The 16,491-nt window shown below is 37.3% G+C and overlaps 1 protein-coding gene across 3 annotated transcripts in view; it reads left to right on the forward strand.

The window, feature by feature from the left end:
* Positions 1 to 10,369, forward strand: part of MIER1 (MIER1 transcriptional regulator) — a gene marked incomplete at both ends in the record, with an annotated part of 68,018 nt that extends 57,649 nt beyond the window's left edge. For all 3 annotated transcript variants that reach the window (XM_080693389.1, XM_080693390.1, XM_080693391.1), the window contains 3 exons: positions 925 to 1,052; positions 7,527 to 7,666; positions 10,041 to 10,369. In XM_080693389.1, coding sequence (XP_080549515.1) covers positions 925 to 1,052; positions 7,527 to 7,666; positions 10,041 to 10,369 — 597 coding nt within the window. The remainder of the gene's footprint in view (positions 1 to 924; positions 1,053 to 7,526; positions 7,667 to 10,040) is intronic.
* Positions 10,370 to 16,491: the final 6,122 nt, after the last annotated feature.

A 16,491-nucleotide genomic window follows, 5' to 3' on the forward strand; every position in this document is an offset into this window, starting at 1 on the left:
TAGCTCTGAAGTAGAATGTCTCTGTGTTCCATTCCCAGCTACACACACACACACACAAAAAGCCTTGATTTTCCCTGTACTTGGGAGGCTGAGACAGGAGGATCCCAGGTCGCGGGCAGCCTCAGCAAGTATTGGAGCCTCAGGGTATAGCTTGAAAGTTAGAATGCCTCTGGGTTCAGTCCCCAGTTCCACAAAAAATATAAAAAAGCCCTGATTGCTTTCAGCCTCAGAGCAGAATGAGTCACAATTGTAAAGTGCAGGTGGAGGGGAAGAAAGACAAGTATGTTGGCCAAGGAAGAATATCACCAATAGGTATTCTTAGATGAAATCAGTGCCACGGGATACCTGCTTTAAGTGGAGACGTTTATGGGTTAAAACATACTATTTTCCATTTAAAACACTGATATGGATAGATTTTTTTTTCTTTTAAATTCCTCATATTTCATTTATACACACCACTTCTCCAAGCTAAATAGTGAAAGGAGGGGGCTTGTCGGCATCATTTGTTAGTTCGATGGGTTTTGAACATTATGTGAGGAGAACCATTCATTTGCACGTAACAGATACAGCACAGTAAGCCATAGGAGCAACAATTTATGTTAAGTATTTTGTCATATTTATTAACTAAATGCCATTTGCAGACATTTTTCAATTGAAGAGTGTTTATTTAATAGCAAATTATTCCAGGGGTAGTAGCCTTTAAAACACAGAATGCTAAATATCTAAAGACTAGTTACCAATGTATCATTTCTCTTGGCAGAAGTTTGAAAGAATAGCTTTCAACACAAATGCTGCAGTGTTGTATTTCATACATAATGTAATATATTAACTAAGAAGCAGCAGAATCTTCAGACTCCAAATGTTTTTTGTAAAATAACTCTGTTAAGGAGGAGAGTCTTAAAAACAAACATTTGTTTCATTTAGGTCCGAACAAGATCAGTTGGTGAATGTGTAGCATTCTATTACATGTGGAAAAAATCCGAACGTTATGATTTCTTTGCTCAGCAGACACGATTTGGGAAAAAGAAATATAATCTTCATCCTGGTGTAACGTGAGTCATTCTTATATGTACATATTTTTTTTTTTTTCTAAGTGTTCTTCCTAGGCTTTTCTTGGGAGAATTATGGGTTTGTGTGTATGAAACCAGGGGCATTCTGCACATCTGATCTCTACACACAGCCCTTTATTTTATTTTGAAACAGGGTCTTTTTAAGTTACCGTGTACTGGCCTCAAACCTGAGATCCTCCTGTTTCAGCCTCCCCAAGTACTAAGATTACAGGCACATACCACTGTGACTGGTTAGAATCTTACTTTTGTAACAGGATTTACATTAGTTTAAACTTACTACCTATTAACATTTCTTCATGGGGCATCTAAATTTCAGTGTCTTATAAAAGATTGTAAGCCACAGTTCATATTTGAGAGAACAGACCTCAGTAAAGTCGGGTTTTGAGTATATGGTTTTGGGGGGGGCTCTTTTTTGTTTGTTTCGTTTTGTTTTGAGGATTGAATCTAGGGCCATTCTACCTCCAAGCTACACCCAGCCCTATTTTTTATTCTTTGTTTTGAAACAGTCTCACTAAGTTGTGAAGAAACTCACTAAGTATTTGAGGTTTTCCACGAACCTGCGATCCTCCTCTCTCAGCCTCTCAAGTACAAAGCATGGCAGAGTGTAGGTTTTCATTAGGTACCCCTCAGAAGAAATGGATCAGAACTGTTAAATTTTTTTGTTTTTGAACTATATTCCACTCAGTTCAAGTTTACACAGTTTTAATCTTGATGATGACCTTTTGAAATAAAACAGGAAAAACAGAGGCTACCTTTTCCAAAACCATAGGGATATATGAATAGTAGAGGCCCTTTAAAGAGGAGGGGAAATTAATATTTTTCCTCTAACCAATCTTCATCCCAGGAACCAAAACAAGATTTGAATATAGATGTTCCATAAAAGAAAAAATATTGAGCCAGGCGTGGTGGCACACGCTTGTAATCCCCGTGCTTGGGAGGCTGAGACAGGTGGATTGCACAGGTTCAGCCTCAGATACTTAGTGAGACCCTGTTTCCAAATAAAATATAAAAAAGGTCTGGGAGTATAGCCCAGAGGCAGAAAGCCTCTTGGTTCCACCCCAGTACCACAAAAAAAAAAAAAAGAAAGAAAAAACATTGAGATATAATAAATTAAGATATAATAAATTAAATGAAACTGCATCTTTTTTTTGCTACAGACTTCATAATAGGAAGAAGCTATACAGTGGTTCCTTGCTGCTTTGCATTTGTTAACAGAAGTGATATTTAATAATCAGTAATGTATCTATCTTTTTCCCAGTAATGCAGACATCAGTTGTATATATACTCTATGCAAACTGTTTTCTGTGATTAATGCAGTCCCCATTCATCAGAGTCTCTAGGCCTTATTCAGTCTGATTTTGGAATGAAAACAAGTCTCCCCCACTATAATATTCACTAATTTAGTACAAGTATCGACCCTTTTGCCTCAAAACTGTTATGGAAGATTTAACTTTACTATTCTTGGTTATTCCATAATAAAATAAAAATAATGCAAAGCTGTAACTTGATTTGATCAGTATACTTCAGTTAAAGATATTCGTGAGGCTGGCCAGATAATTGCTTTGCATTTTGTTTAATGGAACTGGAAATTAAACCCAGGGACATTCTACCTCCAAGCTATACCTTCAACCCTATTTTATTTCTTATTTTGAAACAGGATCTCATTATGTTGCAGAGGGCCTTGCTAAGTTTCTGAAGCTGGCTTTGAACCTGCAATCTTCCTCTTTCAACCTCCCAAGTACTGAGATTACAGGCATGTGCCACCACACCTAGCTCAAGTAATTGCTTTAAAAAGGTGTGCTTAAGCCAGGAGTGGTGGCGCACACGGGAGGCTGAGACCGGGGATCGCGGTTCGCGGACAGACTTAGCTACTTAGTGAGGCCCTCTGCAACTCAGACCCTGTTTCAAAATAAAGAATAAAAAATAGGGCAGGGGGTGTAGCTCGGAGGTCGAATGCCCCTGGGTTCCAGACCCACAAAAGTGTTCTTTTCAAACTCCTAGGCTAGACTGTTTTCTTGATCACTTTCATTTATAGCTAGGTGTCTGTGTTGGTCACTTTTTTGGAGGATCAAATATTCTAAAGTCTAGAGCAATGTAATCTAAAGGGAATAAGTGAATAAGATTAACCCTGAGAAATCATGAGGCTCTTAACTACATACCTCATCCCCCATTATTCAGAGCTGGTGATTGCTAGAGTACAATTTCATATGGAGCAGCATAATAGCATTCTAAATTTATCTAACTGTACAGTTATTAAATTTGTATTTTTCTGGATTATTCAGTGATAGTATTCAAGCATAATTATATAGAACTAGATAGAGTTTTGTAGTCTGCAGGGTGCATTTTAAAATAGTCACAATTTTTGTCTGTTCTGTAGGGGAAAACAACAGTAACATCTTTCATTTTTTTCACCCATTTCAGAAATAATGTTCACACACGGACTACAGTCAGTCTGTCATCATCAGCAGTAAGAACATAAGACTTGCCATGCTGGGTCAGACCCAGGGCTCATCCAGTTTTCTCTTACAGAAAGCATCACCAAGGGAAGTGTTGTGGGCTGGCTTAGTTGGTCCTCTGTGATGTCAAGTTCTACAGGTTAGGTAGGGATATGCCACCAAACATTCTAGTTTCTCTAATAATCTCTCCATAATTTCCAAAAACTTCTTGAAAATACATATATCTTTAAGTTTGTTTTCTCTTAAGGTTAAGTTAAGGTTAAGTATTTGTTTCCTCTTAAGGTTAAGCCACCAAACATTCTAGTTTTTCTAATAATCTCTCTATAATTTCTGAAAACTTCTTGAAAATACTTATATCTGTAAGTTTGTTTCCTCTTAAGGTTAAGGATTCTGTAGATGGAGTACCACAGGAACCCCTCTCTCCTTTTTCTTAGGCTCTCAGAGTTCTAAAAGCCATTTGCTTGCATAGTATAATAGTATAACATGAACAGATGTTGTTTCTCTTAGGCAAGATTATCGTGGCTTAAAGTCTTCAGTTGTATCCCCTCCAGATCTTTTATAAAGTTGTTTTTGGTACTGGGGATTGAACTCAGAGGCATTCTACCTCTGAGCTCCCCCCACCCGTGGCCCTATTTATTTTGAAACAGGTTCTCACTAAGTTGCAGAGACTCACTGCGTAGCTGAGGCTGTCCACGAACCTGCAATCCTCCTGTCTCAGCCTCCCAAGTATTGAGATTACAAGCGTGTGTCACCTGGTCTGTATTTTTTTAAATGAAAGAACCAAGATGTATTTTTTCTGAGATTCTTTTTTTTCTTTTTTTTTCTTCTTCTTTTTTTTTTTTTTTTGGTGGTGGTGGTGGTACTGGGATTCCTGGAAACCTTTCTACCTCCGGGCTACACTCCCAGACCTATTCTTATACTTTTTATTTGGAAACAGGGTCTCTTAAGCCAGCACATGCAGCTGGCTTCGAACCTGCGCGCTCCTCCTGTCTCCGCCTCCCAAGCACAGGGATTACAAGCGTGCGCCACCACGCCTGGTGTTGAGATTCTTCTTTTTTTTTTTTTTTTTTTTTTTAACAGTATGTTATATAAAGGCTATACCTTTTTTTTTTTTTTTTTTTTTTTTTCCTGGTGTTACTGGGGATTGAACTCAGGGCATTCTATTTCTGAGGTACACCTCCAACCCTGTTTTATTTTTTTATTTGGAAACTAGGTGTTGCTAAGCTGCACATGGCCTAAGTTGCTGAGGCTGGTTTTGAGTCAGCAATCACCATGTCTCAGCCTTCCAAGTACTGGGTTTACAAGCTTAAAAGCATGCATCACCACACCTGGCTTACATTATTTTTTAGATGGAAAGAGTGAATTTCTGTAAGCATTGAGAAATTTTTCTGCCTTGCTTCCATTTTCTGTTAATAGTTGCATTTTAAGTGTATAAAAAATTGAATTAATCCCTATAGGAGAAATTTGAGTGAATTTTTCTGATTCTTTCAAGATCAAAATCTAAAATTCAGAGCACATTATCCTGAAAGTGATTTTTTTTTTTTTGGGTGGTACTGGGGTTCCTGGAAGCCCTTCTACCTCCAGGCTACACTCCCAGACCTATTTTATATTTGGAAACAGGGCTTAAGCCAGCAAGGCTGGCTCCAAACCAGCACAATCCTCCTGTCTCTGCCTCCCAAATGCAGGGATTACAAGCCTGCGCCACCACACATGGCAAATTTTTTAATTAAATTGTTGCCTTCCATTCTTTACCAGAATGAAACACATTTGCCAGCTCCCCCCCACCCCCCTCGGTACTGAGGATGGAACCCAGGGGCCTTCTACCTCCAAGCTATACCTCCAGTCCTATTTTTTATTCTTTATTTTGAAACAGGGTCTCACTGAGTTGCAAAGGGCCTCAGTAAGTAGCTGAGGCTATCCTCGAACCATTATCCTCTGTCTCAGCCTCCCAAATGCTGGGATTACAAGCATGTGCCAGCACGTCCAGCTCACAAACAGCTTTTAAAATATTCCACTGAGCTGGGGGGAGCTAAGATGGGAGGATCACAGATCCAAGACCATCCTCAGCAGCTTAGTGAGTTTTCAGCAACCTAGGAAGACCTTGTTTCAAAAAAAAAAATAGGACTGGGGGGAGTATTGCTTAGAGGTAAAACACTCTGGGTTCAATCCCCAGTACATACATACCTATGTACATAAATATATAAGTAAATAATTCTACTATGAGAACTCTCCCTACCACCTGGAAGAATTGAAAGCCACTAACAACTCTTAACTTCCTTTGCTTGGCTTTGAACATCCTCCATTATTCATTCCCACTAAGCTATATTCATTTTCAGCAATTTTTCATCATGCATCTTCTGTTCTGTTAGCCTTAGCTTCCGGAGTTTTTTTCAGTATATATGATGGTCACTACAGTATATATGATGGTTACTTCAGATTTCTTACGCATTTCTTCTTAGTTATGACTAGCATAGAGCTAGAGAGATCTGAAAAATCATTGAGTTTAATTCTAACTTCCATTTATAGGTGAGAAAAATCATACCCTGAAGGTTAAATTGAGTCAGTCATATATTTTTTTTATATGTGTTAATTTTACACCTTAGACTATTTGAAACTTCTTGAGATCAGGTACCACTCATTGTAACTATAGTTACTATGTTGTAGACTGTTATCACAGACTTTCAGAAAAGTCCTAAGAGCCGGGCGTGGTGGAGCATGCTTGTAATCCCTGCGCTTGGGAGGTGGAGACAGGAGGATAGTGCTGGTTCAAAGCCAGCCTTGCTGGCTTAAGAGACCCTGTTTCCAAATAAAAAATATAAAATAGGTCTGGGAGTATACCTGGAGGTAGAAAGGTTTCCAGGAACCCCAGTACCACCAAAAAAGGAAAAGAAAGAAAAGTCCTAAGAGCATCCACTGTTTCCTTCCTACATTCTTACCCTGCTTGCTAACTTCTAAGATATTTATCTTAGTTTTTCTATTTATGCTTATTTTGGAGAAATCTTAAATAATATATTTAAGAATTTATTGAGCTTCTGTTTGATGCTGTGTACAACTTAGGTACCAGTGGTACAGTAGTAAGAAAAACAGCCTAAACTTCCTATCCATGTATAAATTATAGCCTAGTTACCGGTATCTTTCTCTAAAGAGGTGGAGATAAATATTTTAGGCTCTATAGATCCCAAGGTCTCTGTCAGAACTACCCAGCTCTGTTATTGCATGAAGTCATAGTCACTAGCAGTCATAGACACTAATGTGTGTGAGTTACAAAAACAGGTGGCCAGCCCCCACCAGCCATAGTTTGCTGACCTTTATTCCAGTGATTTAGGAGCACTTTATAGTTTATAATGCATTTTCATACACACCCAGTTCAACAAGCATTTGTTTCTTTGTCTTATGTCTTACATAAGACAGGTGTGATTTTTATCTACATTTTATATGTAAAGGCATTAAACCTCAAGAGACTCAGATATTTAGCCCAGATCTTCTCACTTCAACGCATCATCAGTTACCACAGCTATGTAGTTCAAGAATAACACAGAAAAGAATTGAGCTCACCTATAGTAAAACACTGAAAGGATAAAACCAGCAGATATAAGCTCATTTTTTTGGCAGAAAGATAATACAGATGGTATTGAGAAAGGTTTGGGGAAGTGATGAATCCTTTTTCTTAAGCCCCAGTTTATTTTCCAGGTGTTGCCTTTAGGAACTTTAGAATCCAGCTTGCATTTGTTCAGAAATAACTTTGTAGTTCTGATGTCACACCCCTGTCTCTTTACTTACAGATCCTCCAGTTTTATTTGGGCTACCCTGAGCACTTGCCTATAAATTTAAGTTTTTAGACTTTCCATGGATCTTTAAAACTTCCTAGAATGAATTAAATTAAGTGAAAATTAAAATGTGTTTGGTAATGAAGACTTGAAAATTTAACCTCAGCTACTTTTGTTTTTTTATCCTTTTTAAATATGAGAAAATAAGTATTATATCACTATTTAATTTTAAGGGATTACATGGATCGTCTTCTGGATGAAAGTGAAAGTGCTGCTTCTAGCCGAGCGCCATCCCCTCCCCCAACTGCCTCAAACAGTAGTAACAGCCAGTCTGAGAAAGAAGATGGCACCATAAGCAATAGTAATCAAAATGGTAAGCAACTGAAGAAAGACATTTATTCTTTATAATGAGTTGAATGACTCAAGAAAAATTGAGTTTGAGTTTCTTTTAAGCTTTCAAAGCAGAAAATCAAAGTTTTAGTATCATACAAAATTTGCATGCAGTCAGCATACTAGCAGTAGTGACCATTAATTTTAAGGAATTTGTTTTCAGTAGCATCTCTTTTCTTATCTGGTTGAGATGATGCCTTGATATAAGTTTTGCTGTTAACTTTTAGACCAAAATATTAGACATTCACATCTGGAGAAATGTTTTCATAAATGTTTATGAACTACCTTAGAAGCTTGTAACACTTAACGTGCTGTAAACACATAGATAAAAGGGTAATATAGGACACTGTTGTGAATATTCCAGTTGTCTTTGAGAGCATAATAACATTGAAGAATGAGAAAAGACGAAGCATGTGTCAGCCTTTGCATTAATATTCTGCAGAAACATCTATATTTATCCTGCATAAAAAAGAGAAGCAAAAGGCCTACCAATGCATTTGGGGTTTAGAGACTGTTTTTGTTCAAAACACACAAGGACCTAAGATAACTCAGCTGATCAGCAAGAACTACTTAGAGAATTACATTGATTTCTATTTTGATGAAAATGGTTGTTCCAAGTATTTGCACAACAGGAAGTAAAAACAAATAACACAAACTCCCATGGTTTTTTTGGTTTTTGTTTTGTTTTGGTTTTGGTAGTGGGGATTAAACCCAACAATATTCTTCCTCCAAGCTACATCTCCAGTCCTTTTTGTGTCTTTAGAGAGGAGAGTGAAGGGAATTGAACCCACAGGGCATTCTACCTCTGAGCCACTCCCTAAGCCCGATTTTATTTTTTATTTGGAAACAGGATCTCACTAATTTGCCGAGAGCCTAAGTGGTTGAGGCTGTCTTGAACCTACAATCCTCCCATCTCTTCAGCTTTTCAAGTACTGGGATTATAGGAATGCACCACCGTGCCCAGCTTAATTTTTATTTTGAAACTGGGTTTCACTAAATTGTTGAGGCTGGCCTACCAAAATACAGGGATTTATAGGTCTGCAGCACCACACTCAGCTTACATACTGTCCTCTTTAAGAAGAAATGAGTGAATTGAAGTTTAGGTGAGGTCTAGCTATACTCTCCCTGACCGAAACTAGAAGAGAATCCTGTGAAACTTTTGACCCATACTCTGAACTTTGAACTCACACTGTAGTGCTATACTATATTTACATAGTTATTTACTTACCACTTTCTAGACCCTCGCAACTTCTGCTCTAAGAACAAATAGACAAAACTTAGGGCCCATGTCCTGGCCTGTGAATGTTCACTGGCATGATGTCTAAGGCCAGTCACATCTATCTTGAAAGAAGTAGAATAAGATGCCTGGGATTAGGGGTGGATGCTCAGAGAATCTAATAGTTGATACAATTTCTGTCATCCTATTTATTCACAACAGCTTTTCCTTTTTTTTTTTTTTTTTTTTCTTGGTGGGTACTAGAGATTGAACTCGGGGACATGTAGCACATGATACATTAATCTTTTCGTGTATTTATGGTTTGCGTGCATTTTTGGGGTTGGAAAATAAAATGTTTTCTGTGACCAAAATGTACTATTTGAGGCTCATATTTTAATGATCTCTAGTGCAAGGTCTTGTATATACTTCTCATCACCAAAATTTGAATTCCATTTTTGCAGTCAACTCTAACATACTTGCTTTTACTAGAATATTATGCTTTTACTTTTCTAACCTGTTATGGAGAAATTTTTATTTATGTCAGATTATTTAAATCTATTTAGATAAATAGTATGATGTTTTAAAGCACAATACCAGTAGACTTAACATTAAGAATAAATAAGTCATGACATCTTGATTTTATACAGCAATAGAAAACTTAAACTTTCTATAATAAAGAACATTGATTTTGTTTTTACGTAGTTTTAGAAAGTCATAGCCCTTTTACTAAATCTGAATAGTTTATGCATCTCTTTGTTAATTCAGCTGATGTAGATGACTGGATCCAATGCTTGTTTGTTCTCACATAATACCTAACATGCTTTTGTTTTTATTTTTTTCCTAACATGCTTTTAACATGTGTCAAATTCTATTCTTCTTTACATTTATCAACTTATTTAATCTTCACAACAACCCTGTGAGGTAAACCTGCTTTGATCTTCATTGTGTATGTAATAAAACTGAGGTGTGGAGTGTACAAGGAGCTAGCCTAACATGACACAGCTAGTAAGTAATGGAGCCAGAATGCAGGCCATATGTTTATACACACTTGACACTTTGCTTTCTTGATGACTGTTTTATAGTAATTTACAGAGTCAGCTTTTTTGTATTAGCAGTTTCATTTATCTTTCTTCCAACTTAGGGGTATCATCTAATGGACCAGGGGAAATACTAAACAAAGAAGAAGTAAAAGTTGAAGGGTTGCATGTTAATGGACCAACAGGTGGAAATAAGAAAGCACTTCATGCAGATATGGATACTAATGGTTATGAAACAGACAACCTTACTGCTGACCCAAAACTTGCCCATATGACTGCAAGAAATGACAATGATTTTGATGAAAAAAGTGAGAGACCTGCCAAAAGGCGAAGAATAAACAGCAGTGGAAAAGAAAGTCCAGCTTCTTCTGAGTTTTTCCAAGAAGCAATCTCACATGGAAAATTTGAAGAACTTGAAACCACAGATGACTAAAGTTTAGACCTATTTACTATATTTGGAGTAAATTCTGGTGTGACTAAAATTTTCAGGGTTGATGGGTTACCTTAAAAACTTTTTATTTCCTTGAAGTAGTTGGTCAATTTTGAAAACTTGAGTCCTAGTTTTTAAGGAAATTAGATTTCATAATTCTGCCCTTTGCCAGGGTCTTTAAACTTCAAAACTGTCAAAGATCCTTTTAAAAGATAAAAAATAGTTTAGTAAATTTAACATTATTTAATACATCTCATTTGATATATTATTTAATACATCTCATTTGATAAATTTTACTATAGGTAATTTTTTTAGTTTGATATGAAAGAGTAGATAAAACAAGTTCAAATTTCTCCTTAACACCAATTTTTCTGAGTTTCTTGAAATGTCTTTATAACAGACATTTTTCTCTCCATATAAATTGATTGTCATTATTAAGGAAACCCCTATGAATCCTGAAAGTTATGCTAGCATGATTTTTTATATATAGAAGTTTAAAAATAAACCAAGTCAGGTTTGTATATGTAAAATTGTTGACATCAATGATGTCTTTCCATATTCTTATCTGGGCTTAAGAAATACATTCTGTATTTTTCCAGATTCTTTGTAGCCTTTGAAAGATTTTTACAGTACATATGTCTTGACTGAGCTGTCCTTTCTTAATACAAAAAGCTTGTATAATTTTCTTAACTTGTACAGTTGGTAAACTTTTATGAGAGGAATTGATATTCTGAGTCTGTCAGCTTTCATTTTATTTTGCTAAGGTTTTTCTAATGAATTTTTAAGTGTTTGTGTAGTTAACTAAGTCATGTTTCTTATTCAAATAGTGGTAAAAGCATTCATAAAGGATTGTGAAAATTTGTTTTTCAAGTTTCTACTTAACAAATAGTTTGAGAATTCTGAAATTAAGCATGATGCTTATTGCACAGTTTGTTTTGCATTTGCTATAATTTTCCAAATTATTTTTGAAATAAAACAAAAGTTAATGTCAGCTCAAGTGCTTCAATGTGTCATGCTGACTAGAATCCTGTTCAGTTATTTTTCTATACATTAAAACTTCCCATTTTTGCATTAAATCAACAGAGGGGAAAGGTTAAGTAATACTTAGATATTGGCACACACAAGGAATTAGTCTTGGCGGGCAACAGTTTTGATTTTGAGGGGAAAATGGTGGAGTTTGAAGAGTTTCCAAACTTCTCTAGGTACAATCTAGTTTTTCAGATTTGATAATTCTTTCCAAAATGAAAGTAAGAGATAGTAACTATTGCTTTGTGATGACAAATAAGATTATCCACCAGTACAGCCTTGTAAGGGTGCCATTTTATTTTTAGTGCAAAATTCTTGTTAAAAAAATGTAGTTTTATACAGCTGATAGACCAACCTATATCCAAACTTTTATAAAAGATTATTAACTATTCATTTCTCACACAGGCATACCCCCAAAATGCTTCTTCCAGTTCATTTTTAGCCATCAGTTCAAGAGCCAGTGCCCTTTTAAAGTGAATCTTCAGTAGTCGTCCTTTTAATGGCTCAATTGTCCCGTCCAGCTGAGTAGAGGTTTGCACTGAGAAATCATCGTAGGCCTTACCCCTACAAAGTGTTAACATTCGTTCAGACTGCTTCCTTTCACTAATGTGAATGAGTTTTCCCAAACAGTGTTAAAAGCCACTTTATAACATCTGATTTTGTATAATTCACTGTGGTTAAATAAATATCCAAGTAAATCAAAGTTTTGGGTTGAAGTGTTGAAAAGCAATGAATTTTTTGTTGTTTTTGTTTTGCTTAGAACATTAATATATCCAGAATGGCAGTAGCTTTAGCAGATGATCACAGATCATTTTCTCAAGTCACATTTTATTAAATGAATCCAAAGCATCCTAGCTGTTTGTCAAAGATGGTTTATAGAGATGTTTTAAAAAGAACAGTAAGTGATGCTGAACTTTTTAAATTGTTGCAATATTGGAGATGCCATTTTCACCTTTATAAAAAGATGCATTTTGTTCCTGGTTTATGAAGTTCTTGCAAACTATTATTAAGGAATGTTTATGGAAATTCTCAGGCATGTTTGCAAATGTGGCACATGTATTAGGAAATTTTACTTTTCTTAATCTTTTCTTTTTAAAGTATACATAATGACATTCCACTATTGTGATGCATAATGCTCAGCTTTTCATATATATTTAATTGTACTTTGTGTTTATCCAGGCATTTCATACTTTTCTTCATAATGCAGCCACTATAACTTAATAAGTCATTGCACTATTTAAGGTTTTTTAGTAATATCATGAATTTAAGTTGCTTAAGATTTAGTACATTTCATAACTCTTGACAAACTGCGTTGGGAAAAGAAGCCTTTGTTAATACTTAATCCTCTACCCTATTCCTACCCCTCCGCAAAGCACTATCATTTTCATTTGGAATGGAATTGTTCTATGATGTTTTAAAATAGAGTTCAGAATCTACAACTCGGTTCAACAAAAATCTGTTGAGCTTTAAAATGTATTTGAAGTAATTTAATAGGCATTTAAAACTATGAATTAGATGTTTTTAAATTTATGCATAGTAATTTTGCACTGTAAAATATTTCCCTCCTCCCATCCCCTTCTGCCATTCTGAATATGCTTATTATTAAAATATTTTTTAAACATATTTGTGTACATAATGCAGTGTGAATGATTTTCATTACATTAAGTCTATTAGGTTTTAATTAATAGCTTTTAAATCTGTATAATGCACATTATTTTACAATGCAAATCTATACCGTCTCTGTTCCTTCTATGCCCATGCATATTGCACTGAGTAGTATTCCTGTTTTCTTTTACCTGATGTTGGGTGATGTACTTTTGTCTGCTTTTCCGCCCAGAGAGATCCTTTAGATCCAGGACCTCCCTTTACCCTGTTTCTTTTCCTCTGAACCATATAATTAAAAATAATTTGTTCCCTTCTGCAGTGGAATTCATATCACATAATATTTTGCAAAATAAAACTTGTTTTGTCACAATATTTGTTTTGCTATCAATGCATGATTTACACTGGGCATTTTCAAAAACTTGGTGAACTTCCATAAACAGTATAGCTAGATGTATGTTGATGTCCCAAGAACTTAAAATGCCAAATCAGAAATACTAAGGTTTTCCCAACATTAATCCAGTGTGGAACCAAACACCTGTGTGGAAAAACATGCAACATGGAGAGGAAAGAGAGTTTTCAAGTTTTAACCTTTTTTCTCTCACTGAAAATAACCTTTTTATATCTCATAATTCGGATTATTTGATTTTTTATCATAAAAACAGTATTCAAGTTAATCTTATACAGTATACTTAAGGCCCATCCACTCACACTATCAGCTGATTTCACTATTTGAATATCTAGATTAGCCTTCTAATGCCAATTTTCTATAACTATTATGTTCTTAAAATTGTGTGTCTTTTGCCATTTTTTATCATGGCTTTATACTACATGACTTATTTAGGACACACAATGTATATTAACTGTCATTTTTCTTGTTTGGAGTGAGAATTTGAAGATACTTTTAAAGGCTACCTATTTGGTGAAGAACACTGAAGCCGTATCACCTGGAACCAGATTCTAATCTCCCCTTCATCCAAATTGATGGCAAAGGTCTCTATATTAAATGTCAATAGTGACAAGTTTTTATGGCTTCAGAGACATAGCACACGTCTCCTTCATGAAGATAATAGAGAATGACCAGGAGAAGGGCTTGCTGAGGACAGGAGTAAACAGAATCAGAATAAGACTGCCTGCCTCTGCCATGTAATTCTAGATAATAAGATTTTCCTCAAACTTAACTATTTCTTAAAAACTAACATGAGCCGGGTGTGGTGAGGCACACTTGTAATCCCGGCATTTGGGAGGCTGAGACTGGAGGATCATGGTTCGCAGACAACCTCAGCTATTTAGTGAGGCCCTCTGCAATTTAGACCCTGTTTAAAATTAAGAGAATAATAAAAAAAATAGGGCAGGGGATGTAGCTCAAAGGTTGAATACTCCTGGGTTCCATCCGCAGACCTGCCCCCCCCAAAAAAAAATTAACATGAAATAAGCGGGTGCTTTCCCACTGAGTTCCATCTCAGCCCCTTTTACTTATTTTTGTTTTGAGACCAGGTCTTGCTGTGTTGCCCAGGCTGACCTCTAACTTGTGATCCTTCCTGCCTTAGCTTCTTGAGTAGCTGTGATTACAGATGTGGAGCACAATGGCTTTTATTTTTGATCTTTACTTCAGAGCTGGTGGTATCATAACAGGTGTGAATAATTCAGGACTTGTTCCTTTCTCATGTCCTTCACTGACCAGTAAACACTACAAGATAGTGGAGGAATCCTGATTGGCTTAGTTGTAAAATTCACTGGCTGACAGAGTCAGCTTACTGTGGTGTGGTGGTCTGCACACTGGCAGGAACTTAAATTTATAAGTAGAGGTGGTTCTAAAATGAATGGTGTAATGGTGCACACTTGTAATCCCAGCCTTGGGAGGCTGAGATAGGAGGGTCGCACAGGTTGGAAGCCAGCCTCAGCTGAGTGAGGCTCTCAGCAACTTAGTGAGACCCTGTTTGAAAATAAAGAATAAAAAATAGGGCTGAGGTGTAGCTTGGAGGTAAATGCCCTTGGTTTCGATCCTAGTACTGCAAAAAAAAGGGGGGGGGTTATAAAAAAGCATAATCAGAGCTGTGCATGGTGGCACACTTCTGTAATCTGTAATCCGAGTACTCGGGAGGCTGAGACAGGAGGATTGGATCATGCATTCCAGGAAAGCCTTAGCAACTTAAACTCTCAGCAACTTAGCAAGACTTGTTTCAAAATAAAAAAGCATAATCAGGATAACAGGCATCCCAAAGTACTGGGGTTACAAGTGTGCACCACCACACCCTTCTAAATTTATGGGGGTTTTTTGTTTTTGTTTTTTTTGTTTGTTTTTGGTGGTACTGGGAGTGGAACCCAGAGGCTTTCTGCCTCCAGGCTATACTCCCGGACCTATTTTATATTTTATTTGGAAACAGGGTCTCACTAAGTTGCTGAGAGCCTCACTAAGTAACTGAGAGTGGCATCAAGTCTGTGCGATCCTCCTGTCTCGGCCTTGCAAACGCGGGGATTACAAGCGTGCGCCACCACACCCAGCTATGGAGATCTGTGTAGAGATTCCTTAGAAAACTGGGAATAGATCCACCATATGATCCAGCTTTACCACTCCTGGGTATTTTTCCAAAGGGGTTGAAATCAGAGGACTATAGCAACATATGCATACCTATATTCAAAGGACTTGCAAATGCCCTATGCAAATTCTCCTTGGAATCCCAAAAGTCACCCTAACCAAAAGCGAACTTGCAAGCGGTCAGGCATCGGCCAGTCAGATGGCAAAAGGGGGACTTTCCCACTCGGGACCCCCTCCCCTTTTGGGGAGCTGTTCTCTCTCTCGCAGGTCGTGTTGGCCCTGAGAGAAGGCAGAGTGCATCTGAGGGCACGTGGCTCGGGCGACTCTCGAGTAGTGACCTGAAGACCTCTGCTGGACATCATGGCTGGCCAGGCCCCTAGGGGTGACTTTTCTGGCAGATCGTGTGGACTCTGGGAGAAAGTAGTTTGCAACTGATGGGCACTTGGCTCGGGCGACACTCGGGTAGTGACCCTGAAGGCAGCTACTGGACCCCGGAGTTCCGACCGCCCCTATGGGGTGTTCGGCCACTTTTCTCTATTCCCTTCTGGCAGATCGTGTGGACTCCAGAAGAAAGCAGCCTGCACCTGAAGGCAATTCGGCGTGGGCTACTCTCAAGTATTGTCCTGAAGGCAGCTGCTGGACCCAGAGTTCCAGCCCCTTTGTGGGTGTTCAGCCACCCTTGCCCCATTCCCTGCTATTTCCAATAAACTTTTTACTCCCCTTCCTGAGGTCTGCGGGTGTCATTCTTCGCTCACCATAGACAAGAACTCGCCGGGGTTTCCTCTCAAGAAACCCCCGTTTCAGTACTGCAAAATATATGTATATATTCACTTAGCCCTCTCAAAACATGTCTTTTAGGTGATCAAATTTTATTTAGGTGTCTAATGTTTCTAAGCTTTCCAACAGCCTGGATTCGGATATTCCTAAACTGCGTTTGCATTTAGCGCTAGTGTTTCAG

The sequence above is a fragment of the Muscardinus avellanarius genome (assembly GCF_963383645.1).
Source record: "Muscardinus avellanarius genome assembly, chromosome: 3".
Taxonomy (NCBI): domain Eukaryota; kingdom Metazoa; phylum Chordata; class Mammalia; order Rodentia; family Gliridae; genus Muscardinus; species Muscardinus avellanarius.